Below are 26915 nucleotides of genomic sequence, written 5' to 3'. Positions count from 1 at the left end.
TCATTTGTAGTAGTTGACCTGTGATGGAAAATTTGCTAGTGATACTTACCAACACCTTAGGCCATAACAGCTAAGAAAAACGTTTCTTTGAATTTGAAACTTACGAAACGTTTCTTAAAGTACGAAACGTTTCTAAGAGTAAGAAACGTGGGCATTTTTATTTTGTAAATTTTTTTTGGTGAGTTGAAACCCAAAACATGGTTTTTTTGACAAAAACTATTGAGCAATTTTAAACATGATGATGATGATGTATAATGACTCGTGCAAGATTTTGGATGAGAGAGTGATTTTTTTGTGATTTTGTTTAGTTAGTGGACTTTGTCAATCTAGTATCTATTCTTGTCTTGAGAGTTGGATATTATACGACTTTAGTATCATTTATGAGTTATTTATGATATATTACAATTCATTCTCGATTTCAACATTTTGTTAGTTTGTTTTGAAATGAGAATCATGATGTTGCAACTTGACTCGATCCATATTATAGATAGGCTATTTACATGTTAATTTCAATTTTCTTTGTATGATATGTATGAATCATAATGTTTCAGTTCTAAACCATAGTATAGCTTATCCAAATACTAACTTTGACATAAGTGACAAGTCAATAATGGATCATGGATATGTAACGTATAATGTATTATTCTCAATTGACTCTATTATCACTCAAGCTCAATTAGCCATTCTTTGTTTAAGAGAGAGTTCCATAGAGGTTTAGAATCTCTTTCCCCAGTCAAAACTATTAAAAATCCCTATATAAAAAAACATGTGTTTCTTATTTTACCCCCTCTTGACAGAAACTTAGGAAACATGTTTTTGACGTTTCGTTTCTAAACGTTTCTGATGTTTTTGGCTGCTATGCCCTTAGTCCATTTGTCCATTTATAATGACTGTCTTCTGTGCTAGTTCTATGCATATCATGGATATTAGGCATTGTAGTTATTGTGCATTACATTGGCTTTAGTGGTACCATATTTAGGCCATCAGGCAGCTATTCACACTGCTTGTCTTGATCCTTCTAGGTGTTTCCCACTATTGCCTATGTATAGGCTTCCATGCCTCCTATTTATTATCATCATTGCATCACTTGGCATCCTTGGCAAGGAGATTGAAGGCATTGTGGCTGGTCTTCAGCGTACCAGTTATTTTGTTGACATTATACTCATTCTTGTGCTTTATATTATGGATTCCATTGGCCGTTCATGAGTTCTCTCTGAGTTTATTGTTCTTTCTTGTTCGTTGCTCATTGTGTTGTGTTCATGACTTAAGTTTTTTGCTTCCACTTTTGTTGTGCACTCTCACATGGTATGAGACATCTAGCTGTCTAGATTTTGGTGCTTATTTTGTGTGCAGTTAGGCTGTTTCCAGGTGCTTTATCACTGTGATTTCATACCACAGAACTGCTTGTCATTGTGTTTTCATCTGCTTCACTATCTAGCATTGTCTCAACCTGGCCGGCCTGTAGTGTGTACATGTACTTGCTGAAGGTCTGCTTTTGGACTGTGACATTGACTGTTTTATGCTGATGATAGGCCTCCCTTGTTGGTATCATACTGATCTAGTTGCTGCTTTGTTGATGTTTTGCTGTTATAACTGCCATCTTGACTGTTTTGCATGATGTGTTGCTTGATGACTGCTGCTACTAATGTTTGACAATGTGCACTTTCACACTTTTTACTCTGATATCAACGTTTTTTGTGCTTCAAAGGGGGATCTTCTTTGCTTGATTCCATGCTAACACTAGATTGTATCTATAATTTCATTGTTAATCCTATTCTTGAAGTGCAGCGCGCTTTGTTTTTGTGAGTAAATTGTGGCACTTCAATTGTTGAACTCTTACTTCTGTATCTTGTTCTAAGTTTACTTTCTCCTTAGTTCTCTATAATGGTATCCATACTAACTAGGAGGACCAAGCTCCAATATCCAATCAATTTTTTGCATATGATCTCTTTGTTGTTGGAATAAACTCGGGGGTCAAAGGGTTCTTGAGCTGGAAGTGCCTAAAGGATAGCACTTATAGTTGGCGGGAGAGGTGATAAGAAGGGGAGGTGCTAATTCTGTTGCAAGAAGTGGCATTGTCAGGATGATTGCAATAAGTAAGTAGTTTGGGGAAGGAGGAGGCAAAAGCCAAGGGTGATAGACGACTTTGATTCATCATTCTTCATCCTTGTTTGAGTCGGACTTGGATTCATGTTAGTTAGCCAAGGATATTGGAGTCATGAAATCCTTTGTGAGATGTTTTTTGAGGATCTGCAAGTTTCTAGGGATGTGATAATAACGCATTGGTTAGACACAACAAGGCAATAATAAACATGTTTTGTTCTTAAGGTAGGCATGATTTTGGGATGGTCTTTAGTAATACGAAATTTTGGTTCTCTAGGACATTGTGTCATGGTTTTTCCTATCCACTAGTCACGTTTTCACTTAGCATTGTGACAATTGTAATTCAAGGTTTATGTTTTGATCTAAATGATTGACTCAAAAGGTTTGAAAGCTTGATATTTTGAGCTTAGAGATAGGTATATCATCCTTGACTTCGATATTGTAATGGTGTATTTAGTTGGCATATAAAACCTCATGGACTTTTGGAATTCATAACCAAGACAACTTGTGATTGGGTGCCATCAAGGTTTATGTGATAGGGTTCAAAAGACCTTGATTCTACTCACATATGAAGGGGCCTAAGTAATTGGCATATGAATGTGATAGGGTACAATTGACCTTGATTATACTTGCATATAAATGCGCATTGGGGCCTAAGCTATTAAGGCCATATATATGTGTGTGTACACACACACACACACACACACGCATGTATGTATGCATGGATGCATGTATGTATATATGTGTGCGTGCGCTTGCAACTAGCATTTCTTCTGCATGCATGTATGGATGTATGTTTGCATATGTGTGTGTGTGTGAGCGTAACTAGTCTCCCTTCTCGAAGAGGGTGATAATAACTTGATTAATTTGTAATTACATTGAGCACAAAATTCACATAAACTGAATATGTAAATGTTACCACCTAATCTTGGACATGGACAGCTTGTTGGTCCCAAAGCTAGTGTTCCTTGTGGTATTTCTTTATCTTGAATTGCAATCTGGATGGAATACAATGAGATTTCACGAATATCCTGTTAGACAGTCATTTCTTGGATAGTCGTACGGCAGAGGACACGTTAGCAGTCGGACAGTAGGCAGCGTACAGGTGCCACGTGGCACAGTAGGTACATGCGCCACTTTTATGGGTAGTCGGACAGATTTTGTATTATTTTAGGTGCAGTCGACTGCATTTAATGCAGCCGACCTGCTGTTGTGATTGCTATTTTTCCTGGCTATAAATAGCCAGCCCCTGGTGCACACTTGTTTTGTCATTATTCAGTGATTCAGATTTTGATCTTGAGATCTATTGGCTGAGACAGATTGTGCTCGGGCTGATGGAGATTGAGGTCATCAAGTCGGAGACACGCAGATATTTGCTCTGCCCCCGTGTATTTCTGCACTCTTATACAGCATACTACATTGCAGATTTTCTGCGTTTACACTCTCCTTCTCTCTCTCTCTCTCTCTCTCTTTGTGTTCACTCTCTCTCTCTCTCTTTGTCCTACGCTTCCACATCACTGCACTCTGACATGGTATCAGAGCGGTGAAGATGGACTGACTGAGGGCTGAACCTATTTGAAGAGGAGATTTCAGCGCGACACAAGGCTGCTTTTCCAAGATTCAAGGGCAAGCGGGAGGGCTGCGCATTGGATCAAGGCTAAAGCGAGCGTGGGCGTACAGGAAAGGAGTCTAATCGGTGAATTTGCTGCAGGTTATTGCTGTTTGAAGGGGAGGAAGGCTGCATTTGAGGCCTTCCATTGCAGAATAACCTTTTCATCGCCTTCGGCAGGTGAAGAAGGTTTGGGCAAGAGAGAAACCAGCCCCAGAAGGTTGTGTTTTCATAGTCAGAGGGGGCTGATTTTGCGTTTGTGCAGGTATTTCAGGTTAACATGTCTACAAAGATTGATATGTTGTTCTAGGCGATCATGGACAGGAAGGTGCCTGTCCTACCGGCTCTTCTATTAGATCAAAAGCTTGATGGTGATAATTACCACATCTGGCGGGTGATGATGTTGGCCATTTTGGAGTCTTATGATTTGGCAGAACTGGTGATGGAGGAGATTAACAGGCCCTCGGTGAGGGATGAGTCCAAACTCTCTTCCAATGCTTGTGCGGAGTTGATCAAGGCCCAATCTCATTGGGAAAAATCTGAATACCAGGATTCGATTTTTTCTGTTCTGTCTTGCACTACAGCAGTGATAGCTCATATTGAGCACTTGACGGTGGCTCGAGAGATATGGCTGGAGCTCGATCAGATGTACAACCGGATGACCCTGATGAAGAGGGTTTCTTTGGAGATGCAGATGCGGACCTTGTCCGTGAATAAGTCTTCTTCGCTTCGGGAACACATCAACAAGATTCGGCAACTTCAGATGCAGGTTCAAAATGCGGGGAAGCCTATTTCCTCCGAAGACATGGCGATCACTTTACTATCCCAGTTGCCGCCACGATTCGGTACTTTTTATTCCACTCTTATTGCATCAGGGCGGGAGCCGACTCTTTGGTGGAAAGAGTTGGTTTCTATGGTCTTGGACCAGGAGGAACAATTGAAGAGACAGAATGCTTCCAAATCGGAGGCATTGGTTGCTTAAGCCTCTCAAAAGAAGGGAAAGGACCAAAAGAAGAAGAAGGAGGACAACAAATCCAAGAAGGACAAGGAGAAGGAATCGACTTGCCATATTTGTGAAAAGACCGGTCATTGGAAGGATTGCCTTGACAAAGACAAAAAAGACACCAAGGATTCTGGAGCGGTGGCTGCACCCTCATCAATTGCTTTTCTACACTTAGCAGTCATTGAAGACTCTACACCGAAGACTTCTGATGCTACAATGGCAGCTTCCCAGGCTCGTGAGTGGATTGTGGACAGTGGTGCCTCCCGATACATGACTCCTTCTCCCGTTGGTGTTGCCCATTTGCGAACTTCGCGTGGGCAGATTCTCATTGGAGACATCTTTTCTATGTCTATTGCTGCGTGGGGTGAGATGCAGCTTATTCCAGATGGACATGGTGGTACCCACTCTTCCGAGGTGTTGCATGTTCCAGGTTTGGGGTATCATTTACTTTCGGTTCATAAGATTTGTGCTCTTGGCCTCTTGGTGGAATTTAACAGTGATACTATTCGAGTCCTTGATCTTGCATCGAGGAAGGTTCTCTCTGTAGGGTATGAGGAGAATGGCGTTTCAAATTGAAGTCTTCTTCAGCTCTTACTTCTCTTCTTCTTACTTCTCAGACACAGTCCGAGTTATGGCATGCTCGGTTTGGCCACTTAAACTACGAGTACCTTTGGAAGGCGTCGCGAGGGTCGTTTGTCCGAGGATTGCCAGACATAGTGGTGAGCCATCAGCCATGTGTCTCCTGCATTCGTGGAAAACTGCATCGGGATGCGATTCCCAACAAAGCTTCTAGGCGATCTACTTCACCCATGGAGGAGCTTGTCTCTACGAATCTTTGTGGCCCGATGAGGATAGAGTCCCTAAAAGGGAGCTTGTCCTTCATGTTGATCATAGATGACTACAGCAGGATGACTTGGGCCTATTTCTTGACTTTGAAGTCAGAGACTTTCTCTCACTTCAAGGATTGGCTTCTCTTTGAAGCGAACCGTTCTGGCCGGCGACTGAAGACCTTGCGTTCAAACAAGGGAGGTGAATTTATGTCTAATGAGTTTGCTCGCTTTTGTGCAGATAGGGGCATTCACCAAGAGTTTGCTAACACCAATACTCCCCAAGAGAATGGCATTTTGGAGCGGAAGAATTGAAGTGTGATCAAGATGGCGCGCACCATGATGGAGCACCGACAGACACCTCAGTTTCTGTGGGCCGAGGTAGTGGCTACCGCAGTTCACATCCTCTGTCGATCTCCCACTTCGGCCGTTGACAGGATGACACCTTTTGAGGCTTACTTCGGGACTAAGTCTGATGTCTCTTATTTCAGGATCTTTGGGTGTGACGCCTATGTGTACATTCTGAAGATGCAGCGTGATAAGTTCGAGGCGGCTTCCGGACGATAAGTTTTTGTTGGCTATAGCTCCCAGTCCCAAGGTTATCGTTATTCTTCTTTTGATTCAGAGTCTTCTCTTCCATCGGCTATCCTCGAGGAGCTTCCGCCGGTGGATGTACTCGAGTCTTCAGCAGATGGAGAGTGACGGGGAGAGATTTATTCTCCTCCTCGTTGGGCCCGTGACACACTCCGAGATTCAGGGATCGAGGCGGTTCCTGAGGAGTGGGAACCGCAGGATGGACTGCGGAGGTCACGACGGAACCGGACACATTCTTCGAAGCTTTTTTGCTTCAACTATTGTTTGCTGACCCGTGTTATATAGGATCGTGAGCCCACTTCAGTGAAGGAGGCTTTGCATCTGATCATTGGCGGAAGGCCATGGAAGTCGAGTTGGAGGCTATTGAGAGGAATGGCACTTGGTCTCTTGTTTCGTCCCTGTCATAAGAAGGTGATTGGTGTCAAGTGGGTTTTCAAGACCAAGTACCTTAGCGATGGTTCTTTGGACAAGCACAAGGCTCGCCTTGTTGCTAAAGGTTTTGCTTAGTGCCCAGGCATTGATTTCCATGATACTTTTGCCCCCACTGCTCGTATGGCGACTATTCGAGCTGTTCTTGCCTTGGTTGGCCATAGAGATGGCCTGTCTATCAGTTGGATGTGAAGTCGGTCTTTTTGAATGGTGACTTGCAGGAGGAGATCTATGTTGAGCAGCCTCTTGGCTTTGGATCCTTGGATGGGAAAGTTTACAGGTTGTCGAAGGCTTTGTATGGCCTCAAGCAGGCTCCGCGTGCATGGAACGAGAATATTGACTCGTTTCTTCAGTCGAAGTTGGGATATCGGCGCTCCAAGGCTAATCCACAACTTTATGTGTACATTTCCGAGGTTGGTCGTGTGTTGTTTGTGTTGTATGTTGATGATTTGATTTTGACAAGGGATCATGCACAGAAGGTTCAAGAGACCAAGACAGCTTTACATCAGGCATTCGAGATGACGGATTTGGAGCTTCTTCATTTCTTCTTGGGTTACGAGATTTATCAGTCTCAGACGGGATTTTCATCTCTCAGCAGAGATACATTTAGGAGCTCTTGGTGACTTTTGAGATGGAGACTTGTCGGCCCATTACTACTCCTATGGATCGAAATTGGAAGGCCACTGCACACTTAGATTCTCTCGTGATGGATACTTCACGCTAATTTCAGTTGATTGGATCCTTGATTTGGCTTCTCAACACTCGTGTTGATCTTTGTTTTGCTGTGGGTCTTTTGGCAGGGTTCATGACTGAACCCCAAGAGGTGCATTGGCAGGCTGCCAACAGGTGCATTGGCAGGCTGCCCTGGGTATACTACACTACAGATTTTCTGCGTTTACATTGTCTCCTTCTCTCTCTCTCTCTCTCTCTCTCTCTCTGTGTGTTCACTCTGTCTCAGTCTTTGTCCTATGCTTCCGCATCGTTGTACTGTGACATATCCTTTAAAACATAAACTTGGAGATTCAAGTAAAAAGTAAGTGCAAAAGAGAGTTGAAACAAGACTCAAGAGTATAGCATAAATAATGAAACTAACAACTTTATTATGAGCTAAATGTGCAATCTTACACAAAAAGTATATAAAAATGGATTGAGATAAAAGCCATCATTTGTCGGGCAACTTATTTAAGAAGAATATAACCTGATCGTCATCTGACTTTGGAGAGCTAGTAGTGGCGAACTTGACGAGTAACCGTCTTTATTCAGCCAATTTGACTTTCAGATTATCCCCTTTCTTAATAGAGAACTCTTGAAGCTCAAAGTTGAGATTGATACGCCGAGTACAATCTTGAGCCGCATAGCGGTCGAGAAGGTGACTCCAACTCTCTGACACGAGTGGGAAGTGCTGCAAGTGAGAATGAAACTCAGGAAACAATCCTTTGATCAACTCAACATTGGTTGTGGCATTGTGGGCTCTCCATTGATGGATGAAGTTAGGGTGAGCTAGTTGAGGGTTCGGCATAGGCTCTAGACCAATGACGAGGTCCCAAAGATCCTGAGACTCAAGTACTTGTTGCATGATATTCGACAAAGTGGTGAAATTTGACCCGTTAAACGTGTCTTATCTGTGAAGGCATTCTTGGCTGTTGCAACAGGAGTGGTAGTGCTCGGAGATGGATAGTGTGAAAAAGTGTAGTGTAGGTAGGATAGGGGAGTGTAGTACACTTGGGAATGGGCCCCAGAGTGCCCACCAAGCATGTGGGTAGTGTGCAAGGTGGATCCATAGGTAGGGATGGGTTGACTAGGCATGGGCATGGTAGCCACATGAGTAACCCAAGGAGATGGGATGGGAACATGGGAAGCAGAAGATGGGAATCCTTGCATAGGGTGTAACCCAAGGAGAGTGTTGAAGATGCACCATAAGCTGAGCATGGAAACCCTTGCGTTTGAGTGGTCATGTGAGATGTGAAGCTGGGGATAGTGAGGGGAATGCCCATCACAGTCGACCTAGGTGTTATGGGTGTGCTCATTTTCTGAAAGGTGAGAAACACTGTGTTAAAGGGTAGCATTCCCCCTAACGAAGTACCATGGTGCAAAGAGGTAGAGAATGGGGTAGAGAAGGAGGTGTTAGGAGCGGAGATGGAAGATCCAACCCCTAGGGGGTGTGATTCAGATGTGGAGTGTAATCCAAGGTTTTGGAATATGATGAGAGGTGATCAAGGTGTGATATAGAAGAGGGTGGGATGGGAGGGAAGTGAGAAGTGTGTGTGGCATGCTTAAATGGAAGAGAAGCTGTAGATGTACCTGAATTCCATTTGCTTCGTGAGCCCCCTCTATCAAAGTCCACATACATAAAGTCATCTGGATCCTGTATCTCCAAAGAAGAAACAAGCGAGGGTTTTGATTCATGCAACTCAAAAGGATTGTACAAACTTGACATTGGACTTGGCAGAGATGATGAAGATGGATCGCTAGACGTTCTGAATGCCATATGTCCTCCATGATTGGAGAGGTGGCCAGCCTCACCAACTGATGTGAACGTGGTAGCAAAGCTTGTAGGAGAGGTGTAAACATTATCGTACTTGTTGCGATAGTACTCCTCAATGTCCTCCTCTATTATGTTAGTGAAATCTGGAATAGGAGTAGAAAAAGAAGGTGAAGGTGAAAGTGGAGTGTTGTCCTCCACTGAGTCTATAATACTCTCTTAGGGTCTCCAGTGATGGAGAAGCTTGATAGGACATCATAGGAAGTGGAGAAGGTGTGTGGGATTTTGTGATTCGGTTACGAGTCATATTGTGTGCATCGCACAAAGACTAGCTCTCCACAATGTCCGCAGGTTACAAGAGCACCGGCTCTGATACCATGTAAAGAAAACTGCTAGGGTTTGCAGTAAGGAAATACAACGTATACAACCATGATAGAAATACAAAGAGACAAACATAGACACAGAAAGCAAAACTCAAACCCTAAATGCAAAACTCAAAACTCAAACACAAATAGAAGAAGAGTGAGAGAACACAACTCTGAAGTGAATGAATACTGAGTGTATGGTGTGCTCAAGGGCAGAGCAATGTTAGAGTGTGACTTCCACTGGAGACGGACCCCAAGTCTGTAATCACCAGTTGGAGTGTGAAGAGAGAGGAAACTCAAAAAACTGAACACCAGGGTCTGCCAAAGACAGAGGCAACAGCTACAGAAGGGAGAGATGATGCCAGGCGGCTCCAGAAGGGTATAAATGCAAGATGTAGGATGTCACCTAATGGTGGAGATGCTGGCAATGGCAGCAGCTGGAGGCCAAACACAGCTTGGGAGATGGCTCAGATAGTGGGCGACAGCTGGAAGAAGGCGCCAGGGCACTACGAGGCTAGAGGGAGAGGTGGCAGCAATCGCGAAGGCTGGACAGCCACGTGGAGGTAGATTGATGGCTGCAATCTGCACTGGAGAGTGTGAAACCTGCACAGATGGAATAAGGCTGAATGGGGGCAGCCTGCCTATTTATAGATGTTGAAGGGTGCTCCAAAAATTAGGGTTTTTGGGAGACCACTGAAACTCTCTTAGACCGCTCTCCTTTTCAGGGTTTTTTCATTAATTAATTGTGTTTTGGGGCTGTTTCAGAATGCTAATCAGCTGAAAAGCGTGTTTTAGCTCAACAATTAGACTGGATGGGACCGGACGGGCTTGGACAGGTTGGACGAGATTGGATGGGTCAGATGAGTTGATGCGTCCATTGGATGTGGACAACTATGAAGCAACGGCTAGAATAGTTTATATTATAAATTGGTCACCTACACTTGTCATTGTAGGTATGACTCCTTTGATGTGTATTTTGGCCAAAAGTCGGATGTTTCCTATTTCAGGGTGTTTTGATGTGTTAGTCATAGGGGTATAGGATATATGGTCCCATCTCGCAAGACGTCTATACGAGTTGAGATGTGCAGTTCATGGAGTTTGTCGCTTCCGAGGGGGGTGAGGAGCACACTATTCTTAGAGATCCAGGTGACAGTTAGACACTTGAGCGAGTTCTAGTGGAGCCTATGCCTCTTGAGGAGATTGCTTCTCCATCTACAAATGAGGAGCTTACTTCTCCACCGGCTTCCCCATTGGTGAATATTCTAGAGACTTTGGGCACGTGCGTATATAGAGCAGTTTAGAGCTGTTTATGGAGTCACATTTCTTTTTGGAGCAGGCCAGGCATTAGTTTGGGTAGTCACTAGCATGTTTGGGCAATGATTTAGGCAGATAAGTCAGGTTTGATGGGTTGGAGCAGTCAGGCAGGTTGCCATGTGGCAAGAGAACATTTTTGTGGCAGCAGATGCATTACTTTATTATTATTTTAGTGGGACTGATCAGCTGGCCAACCTGTGATTTTTTATCATTATTTTTGTCCTATTTTTTTCAAGCTTGTTTGGGGTCACTATGCTTTAGTTTTCTTACGAGTGAGAGAGAGCTTCGATTGGTGATATTACACAATATTCTCTTGCCATATGCTTCTGTGTTTGTTGCTCTTTGAGAGTTGATTAGCGACATGGGAGAGGTGAGAAGGTGAGGAGAGTTGAAGGTGGTAGCTAGTCGGTGTGAGGAAAGAGAGAAAGGTAGTTGGAGGTTGCGTTGTGAAGAGTTAGAGTTATGGGGTGGCGGTGAAGTTAGAGAAGAGGTGGTGATGGCTATGGATGAGGTGTCAAAGGAGGTAGAAAGAGAAGATTATTGTAGCAAGAGATGTTTTCCAAGTGATGGTGGAATGTGGAGTTAGTGGAGGAGTTCATTGAGCCAAGGTGGCAGCAATAGGACCTGTTCATTAGGAAGAGGCAAAGTTGCTGTTGGTGAGGAGGTGGAGCAGTTGTGAAGGGTGTCAAAGAGGATGAGGAGACCAAGAAGGCTGTCATAGGTGGTGTTAAAGACTTGATAATCTTTGGAGAATGTTTATGAAGGTGTGGAGATGGCTCAATTGATCGAGAGCTTCTACTTGCACACACTTTGGGTGATTGTAGGGGATTACGATGCCGATGCTACTGATTTGTGAGATGTGGCTTGAGAGTTTGATCTTTAGAATGTGAGTTATAAGTTCGAAGGAGTAATCATGTTTGAAGATTAGAGTTGCTTTGCATTGATGATCTATGAGATGATACCTATGCATAGAAGTTTTTGTTGGAGTTATTGATGTCAATTTCATCTTTGAGTGAGTTGTATTGTGGACACAAAAAGATCAAGCTCAATTGAATCCAAAGCTCTAATGCCAATAGCAAGTAGCTCCCATTGAAGCAAATCTGAATGCCAAATGAGCAATACAAGCTCAAGACTGTCAGAGTGCAGCGGTGCGGAAGCGTAGGACTGAGAGAGAGAACGCAGAGAGAGAAGGGAGAGAAAGAGACAGTGTACACTGAAGATCTGCTGTATAAAGAATGCTGAATACAAAGATATACACGGGCGCAGTGCGCTGGACTGCGTGTCTCCACCTCGACGATGCGACCTGCTGTCCACCTCGAAGTCTGCTGCAGTCTGCACTGTCTGCTGTCAGAAATCTGCGAACAGAGACAGAGATCTGCACGGCACCGGTCTGTAATCTGCGACAGAGAATGAATGCCAGACTGCTGAAAACGTCAGCAATAAATAGGCGAAAATCTGCCTGGAATGGGGCGCCAAAATAGGGCGCAGCCTGATAAAAATCAGCTGCAGGCAGTCGGACTGCCACGTGGACTGCCACGTGGCAGTCCGACTGCACAGTCCGACTGTGCAGCTGGACTGTGCAGCTGCTGCCTGCTGCTGCCTGCCTGAAAACAGGCTATGATCTCTGACACCCCCTCTCAGAGCCTGGACAGGGCAGAAGCCTGAGGGATCTGGAATGTTGCCGAAGTAGAGCCTGAGGAAGCGCCTTCGTAAACAAATCCGCAAGATTATCCTCCGTCTTGCAAGACTCCACAGTGATGGTCTCATCCAAAAGCTTTTCTCGGATGAAGTGGTACTGGATCTCAATGTGCTTCGTCCGGGCATGAAAAACAGGATTCCTCGCCAAGGCAATGCAACTCTCATTGTCACATCGCAGCAATGTAGGACGAGTCTGGGGGCACCCAAGCTCCTCCAACAGTCTCCGAAGCCACACAACCTCGCATGTGGTGGAAGACGCGGCCCGATACTCCGCCTCAGTAGACGAAAGGGCTACCGTGGGCTGCTTCTTGCTACTCCAAGAAATAACACCTGCACCCAAAGTAAAGCAGTAACCTGTTGTAGACCGCCTGTGGTCCACGTCACCGGCCCAATCCGAGTCGCTCCAACCTGCAAGTACAAGATCTGACCCGTCTGTCCCTGCGGGGTAATGAATCCCCAAATCAGACGTCCCCCTCAGATACCGAAGTATCCTCTGAGCAGCCTGCCAATGCACCGTCTTAGGTTCACTCATGAACCCTGCCAAGAGCCCAACAGCAAAACATAGATCAACCCTCGTGTTGAGAAGCCAAATCAAAGACCCTATCAACTGTCGATAGCGGGAAGCATCCGCCAAAGGAGAAGCTGAGTGGGAAGTGGCCTTCCAGTTCGGATCCATAGGAGTAGAGAGGGCCCGACAATCTTCCATCTCAAAAGACACCAAGAGCTCCTGTACATATCTCTGTTGGGAGAGAAAGATCCCCCTCTGAGACTGAAAAATCTCATGTCCTAAAAAGAAATGGAGTAGCCCCAAATCCGTCATCTCGAACGTCCGATGTAAAGCTAACTTTGTCTCCTGGACCTGTTGTGCATCATCACCTGTGACAATCAAATCATCAACATATAATACAAACAGCACACAACCATCCTCGGAAGTGTGAACATACAGCTGCGGATCGGCCTGGGACCGCCGATATCCCAACTGAGTCTGGAGGAACGAATCAATCTTCTCGTTCCAAGCTCGCGGGGCCTGCTTGAGACCATACAGGGCCTTCTTCAACCTGTAGACTTTCCCATCGGAAGAACCAAAGCCAGGAGGCTGCTCAACGTAGATCTCCTCCTTCAAATCACCATTCAGGAAGGCCGACTTCACATCCAGCTGAAAAACAGGCCATCTCCTATGGCCAGCCAAAGCAAGAACAGCTCTAATGGTTGCCATACGAGCTGTAGAGGCAAAGGTGTCATGACAGTCAATCCCTGGGCGCTGGGCAAAACCCTTAGCAACAAGGCGAGCCTTGTGCTTATCCAAAGTACCATCACTGAGATATTTGGTCTTGAAGACCCACTTGACTCCAATCACCTTCTTCTTCGGGGGGCGTGGCACAAGTGACCAAGTGCCATTCCTCTCAATAGCCTCCAACTCAGCTTCCATAGCTTTCTTCCATGGGGCGGACTGTAAAGCCTCCTTCACGGAGGTGGGCTCTCGATCCTGCATAACTCGGGACATCAAACAATAATTGGAGCAAACAAGCTCCGAAGAATGCGTCTGGTGTCTCCGTGACCGCCGCGGACCATCCTGCGGTCGCCACTCCTCAGGAACCCCCTCGATCCCTGAATCACGGAGTGTGTCACGGGCCCAGCGAGGAGGAGGCCGAACCTCCCCTCGTCGTTCTCCATCAGTAGAAGACTCTGGAATGTCCACCGGTGGTAACTCCTCAGAAGGATCCGGTGGAACAGTAGACTCTGTGTCAGAAACAGAATCATAATCAAACGGCACAGGCTCCAGTGGAACTGTAGAAGGAGCCAAACTCTCCCCTGGATCTCCAAGAACGGGGTGCTCCTCACCCGTTGAAGAAGCCGGAACCTCCACAAACCGCACATCACGGCTAGTATATACATCCCGCTTGACGGGATCATACAGTCGGTAGCCTTGGGACTGGGAGCTGTAGCCAACAAATACCTGTTTGCGGGAAGCCGCTTCGAATTTGTCACAGTGAGCTTTGGGAATGTGAACATAGGCATCACACCCAAAGACCCGAAAGTAAGAAACATCTGGCTTCGTCCCAAAATAAGCCTCAAATGGAGTCATCCCTTCCACGGCCGAAGTAGGGGATCGATTAAGGATGTGGACTGCAGTAGCCACAGCCTCAGCCCACAGAACCTGGGGGGTCTGTCGGTGCTCCATCATGGTGCGCGCCATCTCGATCACACTGCGGTTCTTCCGTTCGAGAATACCATTTTCTTGTGGAGTATTCGTATTGGCAAACTCCTGGTGAATTCCTCTATCTGCACAAAACCGAGCAAATTCATTAGAGACAAATTCACCTCCCTTGTCGGATCGCAAGGTCTTCAACTTCCGGCCTGATCGGTTCTCCTCAAAGAGAAGCCAATCCTTGAAGTGCGAGAAAGCTTCTGATTTTAGTGCCAAAAAGTAGGCCCATGTCATCCTGCTATAGTCATCCACGATCAGCATGAAGTACGAGCTCCCACGCAGGGACTCATTCCTCATAGGGCCACATAGATCCGTAGATACTAACTCCATCGGTGAAGTAGACCGCCGCGAAGCGGTGTGGGGAATGGCATCCCTATGCTGCTTCCCCTTTATGCAGGAGACACATGGCTGCTGGCTCACCACTATATCCGGCAACCCTCGAACAAGCTGTCCCCGTGACGCCTTCCGAAGATAGTCATAGTTCAGGTGACCAAACCTAGCATGCCATAATTCAGACTGTGACTGTGAGGTAAGAAGAAGAGTAGAGAGGGCAGTGGAAGACTTCAGTTTGTAAATGCCGTTCTCCTCATATCCAGATGATAGAACCTTTCTCGATTCACGATCAAGGACTCGCACTGTAGAACTGTCAAACTCCACCAGAAGACCAAGGGAGCAAATCTTATGGACTGAAAGGAGATGGTACCCCAATCCTGGTACATGCAAAACCTCTGAAGTATGGGTGCCACCTCGTCCATCCGGAATAAGCTGCATCTTACCCCGACCTGCAATAGAAACTGAAGAGCTGTCTCCAATGAGAACCTGCCCACGCGAAGGTCGCAGCTGGGCAACACCATCCGATGAAGGAGTCATGTGCCGTGAGGCACCACTATCAATAATCCACTCTCGAGATTGGGAAGCCGCCATCGCAGCATCAGAAGCATTCGGTGAAGCGTCCTCAATGACAACTAAGTGTAGAAATGCAGCTGATGAGGGTGCAGCCACCGCTCCAGAATCCTTGGTGTCCTTCTTCTTGGTGTCCTTCGAGTCTTTGTCAGGGCAATCCTTCTTCCAATGGCCAGTCTTTCCACAAATATGGCATGTGGAGTCTTTGTCCTTGTCCTTCTCCTTGTCCTTCTTGGACTTGTTATCCCCCTTCTTCTTCTTTTGGTCCTTCCCCTTCTTCTGAGAGGCTTGACCTGTCAACGCCTCCGTCTTGGAAGCATTCTGTCCCTTTAACTGTTCCTCTTGGTCCAAGACCATAGGAACCAACTCCTCCCACCGAAGAGTAGACTCTCGCCCCGAAGCAATAAGGGCAGAGTAAAATGTACCGAATCGTGGCGGCAACTGGGACAATAGTGTGATCGCCATGTCTTCGGAGGAGATCGGCTTCCCCGCATTCTGAACCTGCATCTGTAGCTGCCTTAGCTTGTTAATGTGTTCCCTTAGCGAAGAAGACTTATTGACGGACAAGGTCCGCATCTGTACCTCCAAAGAAACCCTCTTCATCAGGGTCATCCGATTGTACATTTGATCAAGCTCCAGCCATATCTCACGAGCCACCGTCAAGTGCTCGATGTGAGCGATCACGGCTGTAGTGCATGATAGAAAGAGAAAGGATCGAATCCTGGCATTCAGTTTGTCCTAATGAGACTGGGCCCTGGCCAACTCCGCACGAGCATCGGAAGAGAGTTTGGACTCATCTCTTACCGAGGGCCGGTCAATATCTTCCTGTACCAACTCCGCCAAATCATAGGACTCCAGAATGGCCAACATCATAACGCGCCAAATGCGGTAGTTGTCGCCGTCGAGCTTCTGATCTGTAGGAAGAGCCGGTAGGACAGGCACCTTCCGGTCCATAATCGCCTGGAACTCCAAGTCCATCTCTGTAGACATCTTCACCTGCAATGCCTTCTCAAACGCAAAAGCAGCCCCCTCTGACTGAGTAGACTCAGCCTGCTAAGGCTCTTCAGCGTCCCGAAGCTCCTTCACCCGCCGGAGGCGATGAAAAAGCAAAACCTGCACTTTTAGGTTGAAAACTCAAACTTTCTCCGCGACAAACAGCAGTAAACAGCAGCAAATCCACCACCTGTACTCCTTTCCTGTGCGCCCACACTCGTTTCAGCCTTGTTCCAAGGCGCAGCCCTCCTGTCTGCCCTTAAACGCAAAAAACGCAAATTTGTGTCGCGATGGAAACTCCTCTTCAGGTTGATTCTGCGCTCAGTCAGCCCTCAAACACTGCTCTGATACCATGTCAGAGTGCAGCGGTGCGGAAGCGTAGGACTGAGAGAGAGAGAACGCAGAGAGAGAAGGGAGAGAGAGAGACAGTGTACACTGAAGATCTGCTGTATAAAGAATGCTGAATACAAAGATATACACGGGCGCAGTGCGCTGGACTGCGTGTCTCCACCTCGACGATGCGACCTGCTGTCCACCTCGAAGTCTGCTGCAGTCTGCACTGTCTGCTGTCAGAAATCTGCGAACAGAGACAGAGATCTGCACGGCACCGGTCTGTAATCTGCGACAGAGAATGAATGCCAGACTGCTGAAAACGTCAGCAATAAATAGGCGAAAATCTGCCTGGAATGGGGCGCCAAAATAGGGCGCAGCCTGATAAAAATCAGCTGCAGGCAGTCGGACTGCCACGTGGCAGTCCGACTGCACAGTCCGACTGTGCAGCTGGACTGTGCAGCTGCTGCCTGCTGCTGCCTGCCTGAAAACAGGCTATGATCTCTGACAAAGACATCAAATACATGGCCATCTCGAAAGGTATATCAAGCATATAGCTGGAAGCATAAAACCTCAATAAATCTTCATGCCCGTATGTAAGTGATCCACTATAGCAATTGAAGCATAAAGCCAAAGATCCGAAGCATCCAATGTAGCTCAAAATCCGAGTGGTAAAGCAATCCGTAATCATATCTGGGTTCAAGTATCAATGCTAGACATCAACACACGTAAGTGGCATACCCATATAGCATCAAGCCTCAATAGGCATAACCCTCCCAATTTTAAACCTTGTTGTCCAAATTGTTATAACTATAGTAAACCTTCCAAAATTGAGCTAATCAAGCTCTAAGCAATCCACGTAGCATTCCAAGTAGTATTGCAAGGCTTAACCATATCATCCGGGCACCAAAATAGCATCCTCGAAGTATCAAACAAGCATAATGGAGCTCATTATTTGTTGTCCACAGGGTAGGTCTGTACCAAACAATGAAGCAATGGCTGACCGACAACACTTCTATTGATACTCGGGAGCAAGCCACACAATGTCCAAGTGATTGCCAAAGTATTTACTAAGTGCTGGGAGCTCTAAGAGCCGGAGGAGGAATGCAACGAGTCAGGGAAACAAGGCAGCACAACAGGCGTAAATCATGCTGGTCGTATTGACCCCTTTGCTGGTTGTGTTGCTCAATACAGAGGCTTTAAGCACCGATGAAGGTCTATTGCACTCTTGGAACAAGCCTTAAGAGACAGGGAACAAGCCAGGAAGAAGATAGAACTCAATGCGTACCTTGGGGTGAAGAAGCCATGGCTGCCATGAAGGTTTGAACTGAAGCTTTGTTATGGGCTGAAGTGAAGGATGGAGAAGCTCCTCGAATGGTTAGCTTTGATTCCAGTTGAAGGGAGAAGCTGAAGTGGAAGCATGAGCAAGCGGAAGCAAGAGAGATGCGAGCTATGGAGGATGGAGCTAGATGGGGGAACTCCAATAGTCACAATGTGCAACCAGCCTTTCCTTATTCAATAGTCATTGAAAGAATAAAGAATAAAGTTACAATGATGGGTGCCCACCTCTTGTAGTGTGTAGGTGTATAGTCATGGTGTGTGAAGTAAATATAGGGTAGTGTAGGCACAAGCGTCTTTACCCCCACATCAACCATAGCTTTGGCTTGATCACCCAAGGCTTGGATATCCATGGTTCTATCTATTGCCATTGTTGTATGTAGTATGATATTGAGGGTTTTCTAGTGCCTACTGACTCCAGAGGTATCCAACATGGTGGATTTTAGGGGATCTTCTTGGGTGGCTGATGTTTGAGCCATATACTATTGTTTATTTTGTTGTACAAGTCACCCATGATTTGGGAGAGGGTGTTGGTTTTATGTGTACTATGGGTATAAGACATTGTATTTATTGGGCATTTAATCGGCTTTTATGGGTGCCACATTTAGGCCATTGGGAAGGTATTCACATTGGCCAACTTGATCCTCTTGGGTTTGCTTCACATCCTTGGAGACAGAGAGAGTCACGAGTGGAGGCATTGTGGCTGGTCATCTGAGTGCTGGTATTTAGCTTGTTCTTGTGCTTTCTATTATGGATTGCATTGCCCTTCATGCTTATTGTTCTTTCTCATTCATTGTTCATTGTTTTGAGTTTGTGCCTTGGTTTGTTGCTTCCACGGACATTGTGTCTCACACTCCTCTGAAACATGTAGTATTGATACTTTTAGATGTCTGTTGGAGTATGAAACTCATTGATACACATCTTGGCTGCAAGGATAATGATGGGTGCATCTGTGTGTAGTTTAACTTTTCATCTTTCCTGCTTTTATTTGTATTGTTGTGTTTTAAATGCTTTTTGTGTTTCATCTCCAGGGAACAAGATTGCTGTGGTGGAAAACTTGGGAGCTACTGAGGTTTGTGATGGTTTGTAATCTTTGCTATTTTCTTTCTATTAGGGAGTAAAAATTAGATGTTATTGAGTGGGCATGAAGCTGTTTAGATGGGATTGCTATGCATGTGAGGCAAAATTGTTTGCAAGTATTTTTTTTGATCTTGATCTTGCAAATGACATGCTCATCTTGTGTGAGTAAAGAAATTCCACTTGTGGGTTGCTTTCAGGACCAATTTGACACCATTGATCTATCTGATAATGAGCTGGTCAAGCTAGAAGGATTTCCTTATCTCAAGCGTCTTAGTACACTCCTGGTTAACAACAATAGGATAGCTCGAATAAGCCCAAGTCTTGGAGGTATGAACTTAGACCTTGAAAGTTCAAATGCCTTCATGTGCGGAGTTATTATAAAGTACTCTGTGTCATGTAATCCATGGCAATCTTTGCTCTAGTGATTGTAATTGTTGTGTCAAAATTCACGCAATGAGTTTTTCGATGTTTGTTTCTTTGTGGCAAGTTTCACTTTGTGCTTCATGTTAATTCACTACATGCCTCATTATTGATTGATCATGAAGCTTACTCTGATATGTTGTTTATGCAGGTTTTTTGCCAAAGCTTCATACTTTGATACTCACAAACAATCGCTTGGTGAACCTAATAGACCTTGATCCTCTTGAAGGGCTAACAAATTTGCAGACCCTCTGCTTGCTTGATAATACAGTCACAAAGAAACAACACTATCGCCTTTATGTCATTCACAAGTTGCAGAAGCTACGCCTTCTAGATTTTAGAAAAGTCAAGCAAAAGGTGACTTGCAAACTCTAATACCTTTGAAAGTTTAATTTCTCGAAGAAATGAATATTGCCTTTTGACTTGGGCATGCTTTACAATCAAACATTTGACTTTTGATTTCTTGCTTTTCATTGTTTTGATGCCTTCGTAAATATGCTGCTTAGATGTTAAGTGAAAGATGATGCACTTCCTACTAGCTAGATCCACTTAAAACTCTAATTGTTTTCCTTATCATCAGAGTTTGATTGGGACGTTCAAATAAGTATTTCAATTATATGATTGTGCCAACTATCTCTAGCTAATCTTTCAAACATAGTTCTTCATGTAGGCTTGTTTGAGAGTGTGTGTCACGTGTGTTTGCAAGATTGTTCACATTTGTCTATTCAAGATGATGATGCTTCATTGGAATATTGCTCCAAAGTTAATTATGAGAGTTTGGGCAACTCAATGTTCATGTGCGATAATGTGCACAATCTAATTTGCTATTTTGAGCTGATGCAGAAGTTGTGTGGTCTTTAGATCCATAGAAATCTTGTGCATCTGGGTTTTATTCCATGTTTGAATGAATGTATAGTACATCATGGATCTTATATGCCTAATAATCACGCGGAAAAGAAAACCTAAAAAAGGCAAGCTTCAGCTAAACATGATTGATGGACGATTCTAACCATTGTATTGCATTGATTTGTGGGTGGCCTATGCCTTGTTGATGGACCATTGTATGGCCATGGTGGTTATTGCAACCTACGTGGCTATTGGGCAGCCTAATTTAGAGGAACCTTACGTGGGCATGACGGGCAGCCTGATCTGTGGGAAGTTGGAGTAGAGCCTATTTTGGTTATTGGCCGATGAGCCGTTACACAGGAGTTAGCTTGCTAGTGGGCAGCCCTGTAGGGCCAGCCTATGTAGCTTTGTTGACATGGATGGCACTGGAACTGGGACACCTTTATTTGTTGTGGCATGTAGCGTGTGATTTGTGGCAGATCTACTTTGATCGAGATGTGAGCTGAACATTGTTGTAGTGGCTGTTGCTTTCTGCCAGCTTGGACATTGAGAGGCACTGTTAATAATGGGCTACTGATGGAAAAGCTTACATGACCAAGCTGGTGATTGTTTGGATGATGCTTGTATAGGTTAAATATGAGCCTTTATGCTTTTGGTTCTGATTGATGATGCCAGGTACAATTGGTTAGTATATGCTTGAAATGAGCCGATGTGTTTATATATCACTTGGCATATTTCTAGGTACTAGGAATGTAATGTGGTTGAATTTCCCTCTTGAATGTTTGTCTCAGACATTTTACAGCTTTCAGGCTTTATTGTATGGATTTTCTGACTGGTTATTATAGTTGTCATACGTGCTTCACACACAATGTGAATTTTTCTTTCAGTTTTGTTTGCCATTCACTTTTGTTATTGGTCAAACCACTTCAATCTTTAGTAAGCCTTTGAATCTAACCTCTGCTCTTAGCTTGGGAGGCCCTCGTAATTATATCAACTTGCCTAAATTTGAGATAGAAAGTAATTTGCACCAAGTGTACGCTGTGAATCTAACATTCTAAAGAGAGTAACATTATCACATATTCATAGCCATGATAAGTATGAATTTGATTTTAAAAATGATGGCAGTTCCAATGCTTATGTAAGTTTACAAGGACTGCTTGATTAATATGAGTTTTCAGTTAGTCAATGAAAGGTTAACTTAAATATTTAGAGTTTATTTAAATATCTATCCTTTCGATATATGCATCTCAAATTATATAGGGTCAAGCCACTGTATAGCCAGGTGGTTGTTGCCAACTTGAGTGCCACCAAAGCACCACGTGTTTGTGGTGTAAGCAGGATCCATGGGTTTGTTGTGACATGCCTTTTTTTTTTGGGGCCCAAACTTGGGATTGGCTTACATGTGGAGATTTAGTAACTTCAGTTTTCATGAAAGTATAAGACATGATGATGGTCTTTGTATGTCTTTCCTATTGGAGTTTTGCATGTTGGAAAGCTTGGAGCCATTGGAAGCCACAAGAAAATGTGAATGGAAAGACAGCAAATGCTTAATCTTGCACAAGAGAAGCAACAAAGTATTTGCATAGGTTGCAAATTTGTTTACTGTACAAGTGAATACCATTTTAATCATGCAAACATATACTCAATGACAAACCCCAAGGTGCCAACATGTTGGTTGGGCTATCTAACAAAGGTTAACATTTGACTAAGGTTCATTCATGCCAGCTATGCTGTTGATCTCATCTTCCCAATAGGTCCTATGTAATTGTGTTGTGCATTTGGGTCTTTTGTTCATGTTGAGAACATGGCATTCAAGTTTGTAGTGCAACACTCGATAGTGTCATCATACGAGGAAAATACAAAAATTTCAACCACTAACATGTAGCTTATGTAGCTTTATGAATCATTGTAATTTTGGGATTCTCTATTTGAAGCTGAAGATAGCTCGATTTCACATAAAAAATTTGGGGCTTTTGTGAAATTTGCCAATCTCTCAATATGAAGCCAATTTCATCATCTACATCAACATTTGGGAATATTGGAGCCTTTTTAGTTACGAATTTTTCTTCAACATCATCAATTGTGCGCAAATTTGTAAGCTTTTTGAGCTTTTTCTTGCTCTTTCATATTGTTGCACATAGAGATACACATTTGGTAGCTGTTGTGAAAATTTAGTTTTATATAGCAAGCAATGGCAGCCCAAATTGACTTGCTAAATATGTTTGGGGATTTTGATAAATTGGTTTGCTCAAATTAATTGCTGTGGGCATACATGATGAAGTATGTTTTTGGATCCATGCTCGTCGAATCCATTGAAGGATACATGTATTTTGTTACCTTCATTGATGACATGACTGATCATCGTTGGGCATATGCTGCAAGGCATAAATCAAAAGTGTTTGCATCCTTTAAAGCCTTCTTGGCCTTGGCTGAAAATGGCAATGGATACAAGTTGATTATGCTTTGCATAGATTGTTGGGGCAAATATATGTCACGTGAGTTTAACTTTTTTGTTTTTTGGGCTGAAAAGGCATTAAACATCAATGTACTACGCCTTACACACCTCAACAAAATGGTATGGTTGAAAGAAAGAATTGGACTTTGATGGAGTTGGCATGTTGTATGCTTTCGCACAATAAGCTGCCCCCAAAATTTTGGCTTGATGCTATTATGTGTGTAGTATATGTGCTAGATTGCAGCCCTACTAAAGCATTTGCTGAATGTATATCTTATGAGGCTCGGAATGGTTGGAAGCTAGTGGTATCGCATTCATGTCTTTGATTGTTTGGCATATGCTTTGGTGCCACAACCTCGAAGACATAAGTTGCAAGACTAGGGTGTCCAATACATTTTGATTTGTTATGGCACAAAGTAAATGGTATTGCTTATACTAATCCTCCATGAATAAGATTTTTGTTGGTAGAGGTGTAATATTTACCGACAATGCTGATTAGCCCTTCATGGACCACAAAAATCAACCTGGTGTGGGGCCTATGGATATGTTTGATAGTTTGTTGCCATTGTTTCAGCAAAGTGCATCTGATTTTGGTTGATTTCAACAACCTATTGAAGGTTTACAACAACGGAATTAGCAGCTAACACATGTTGAACAACAATCTGATTTTCAGCCCATTGATCAAGGCATTGCTGATGATGAAGTAGCCATTGAGAGGGGTGCTATTTGGGAGGCTAAAACAATCCCTAGATGGCTGTTGGATACATTACAGGATAGCAAATAGTCCGATCCTCTTCTTGGTAGAATTAGAGCAATGACTCGCCATGCACAAGGTAACTTGGTTGTGCAGGCACTTGTTGCTACTTCATGGAATGAGGAACTTGTTTCCTCATCGGTCCACAAAGATCAGTAGAAACAAGCTTCAAGGGTGTTGAAGATTGGCTCAAAGCCTTGCTGGGAACAACATCACGAGTCTGCTTCCCACGGATGCACAATACATAAGGCTGCTGATGCATCACAATATATGGCAAACGTCGAACAAGCTGTCCCTTGGACGTCTTTTGAAGGTAATCATAATTGAGGTGGCCAAACCGAGCATGTCAAATCTCGGACTGAGTTTGTGAGGTAAGAAGAAGAGAAGTCAAGGTAGAAGAAGACTGCAACTTGTAGACCCCAATCTCCTCATAACTTGAAGAAAGAACTTGTATTGATCCACGATTAAGAATCCGAAAAGAATCCACATCAAATTCGACCAAGAGCAGGGTCAAATCCTCAACCACCTCCAAGTGGAGGAAAGCAATTGATTAGGGAGCAACCATTGCTTCAAAATCCTTTGAAGATTTCACCTTCTTCTCCTTCTCCTTCTTCTCCTTGTCAAGGCAATCCTTCTTCCAGTGTCTTGTTTTGCCACAAATGTGGCAAGTAGACTCCTTTTCTTTGTCCTTCTTAGATTTGTCATCCTTCTTCTTTTGGTCCTTCCCCTTCTTTTGAGAGGACTGACCAACCAAGGCCTTAGATTTAGAAGCATTGGTCCCTTTCAATTGCTCCTCTTGGTCTAGGACCATAGGAACCAACTCTTTCCATTGAAGAGTCTTAAACCACTCTGAAACAATCAAGACGGAATAGAAACCACTGAAATGGGGTGGTAACTATGAAAGAAGAGTTATCGCCATGTCTTTAGAAGTGATCACCTTCCTTGCATTTTGAACCTCGATGTGAAGCTACCTCAGCTTGTTGATATGCTCCCGCATAGAAAAGATGACTTGTTGATACTCATGGTCTGCATGTGCACTTTCAAAGAATCTCACTTCATGATGGTCATCTGATTGTACATCTGATCAAGCTCCAGCCATCTCTCTCGGGCCACTGTCAAATGCTCAATATGACAGAGAACGGTTGTAGTACATGAGAGAAATAAAAACGAGCAAATGCGAGTATAGAGTTTATCCCAATGTGCCTGAGCCTTTGCCAACTCCACCTTATCATTGGAAGAGAGTCGGGACTCGTCTCGGGAAGAAGGACGATAAATAGCCTCCAGAACAAGCTTTGCCAAATCATAGGACTTTAGAATGGCAAGCATCATGACCCACCATATGCGGTAATTCTCACCATCGAGCTTTTGATTTGATGGAAGAGCCAGTAGGATGGGCACCTTTTGGTCCATGATATCCTGAAACTTTGTCTCGGCCTCAGAAGACATCTTCACCTATAATTCTTGCACAAAACACAAAAAGAAGCCCCCTCTGACTGTGAAAGTACAGCTTGCTAGGGCTCTTGTTTGCCCATCCCATTCCTTCACCCGCCAGAGGCGATGAAAAGGTCAAATTTGCACTTGAAGGCCCAAAACGTAGCCTTCTTCCTTCTCTAACAGCAAAAACAAGCAACAGCTTCAGCAAATCTTCTCCTTTCTTGCATGCCCACGCTCACCTCAGCCTTGTTCTGATGCGCAGCCCTCTTGCTCGCACTTGAACGCTGAAAGCGCAGCCTTGTGCCGTGCTGAAATCTCCTCTTCGCAAATGGGTCGTCAATCCTTCAATGCTCTGATACCATGTCAGAGTGAAGCAATGCGGAAGCGAATGACCAAGACAAAGAGTGAACAGAGAGAGAGAAAGAGACAATGAAATGCAGAAAGTCTGCAGTGCACAATGCTGTATAAGGATGCAGAAATATACACGGGTGCAGAGAGAATGTCTGTGTATGTCTCCACCTTGAAGATCCGAGTCTCTATCAGCTTTGAGGGCAGTCTCTACAGTCTGCAGTCTGAAATCTGTGAAGACAACTGTTGGAGACTGCTAAAATCAGGGCCAATAAATAGGCCAGGAAAAATGCCAAAAACAATGCAGGTCGGTTGCATTTACTGCAGCTGACTGGACAGCAGCTGTCCGACTGTGCCATGTGGCACCTGTGCTCCCTGACGCCTGTACAGACTGAATCCACGTGGACTGCGTGGAGAAACTGCTCAGATCTGAAACTGTGTGTTCAGGGAATGCCAAACTCTTAATATTTTTGTGGTCCTTGGCTTTGCTGTCCTTGGGCTTTTTGATGGCCTATAATAGCAGTTCTGCACTCCTGTGCAAACGCATGTGCGAAACCAACAACCAACAACCAACACCCCCCCCCCCCCCCCCTCCCGCGCCCGAAAACCAAAAAAAAAACCACACACACACACAAACACCCATGTATGTGCGTGCGCGTGTGTGTATGCATGTGTGTGTGTGTTTGGAGAGAGAGAGAGAGAGAGAGAGAGAGAGAGAGAGAGAGAGAGAGAGAGCTTGAATGAAGAAAAATAAAGTGAATGTTTATACTGACTGTTGGCTAGTCAGATTAAGGGATAGTTAGAGATTGATTGCAGCTACAAATGGGCTCTTGCGCAGGCACATACAAGACTGTGCAAAGTTATCGTGAGTGGATGGTGGAACATGTGATCTTGGCAGGATTACATGATGGTTCATGAGCTTCAAAAATTGAGTGTTGTGTTAAACTGTGTTTAGTACAGTTTTGGCATGGCAAATCTAACAGCTGTTTTGAGGACAGGAGAGACAAGAGGCAACAGCTTTGTTTGGAACGAAGGATGCAAAACCTCTAAACGTGGAACTGCCTCCTGCAAAGACATTTGTGCCTGGTGAAATACCTGACGAAAAATCTCCTCCTAAAGCTGAAGAAGTTAAACAAACTGGTCCAACCAAGGAGCAGATTCTGGCTATCAAGGTTATTTTTCAACAATATAATTACATTGATAGTATGCACATGTAATCCTCTTCTTTGAAGGGTTTTTCTGAGAAAGGGGAATTACCACCTGCATGTTTCTAAATAATGGTCTTTGCACAGGCTGCCATTGCAAACTCTCAAACATTGGAGGAAGTTGCCAGGCTTGAAAAGGTACAGTTGCTTTTTTGGAATTGCGCCTTAGATGCAGT

At 44.3% G+C, this 26915-nt stretch overlaps 1 protein-coding gene across 2 annotated transcripts in view; it reads left to right on the top strand.

The window, feature by feature from the left end:
* Window positions 1-26915, top strand: part of U2A' (U2 small nuclear ribonucleoprotein A) — a 57928-nt gene that overhangs the window by 5188 nt on the left and 25825 nt on the right. Inside the window, exons 2-6 of one of the 2 annotated variants that reach the window (XM_087678535.1) lie at window positions 19229-19269; window positions 19475-19604; window positions 19849-20054; window positions 26533-26706; window positions 26827-26877. In XM_087678535.1, coding sequence (XP_087534661.1) covers window positions 19229-19269; window positions 19475-19604; window positions 19849-20054; window positions 26533-26706; window positions 26827-26877 — 602 coding nt within the window. Of the gene's footprint in view, window positions 1-19228; window positions 19280-19474; window positions 19605-19848; window positions 20055-26532; window positions 26707-26826; window positions 26878-26915 lie in introns of both variants that reach the window. The other variant, XM_087678536.1, reaches the window with a different exon arrangement.

This window comes from Lygodium microphyllum, chromosome 5, assembly GCF_053477565.2.
Source record: "Lygodium microphyllum isolate KBCC chromosome 5, Lygodium_microphyllum_v1.1.10, whole genome shotgun sequence".
NCBI lineage: Eukaryota > Viridiplantae > Streptophyta > Polypodiopsida > Schizaeales > Lygodiaceae > Lygodium > Lygodium microphyllum.
The sequence above is the reverse complement of the archived record's forward strand: the minus strand, read 5'-3'. Positions and strand labels throughout refer to the sequence as shown.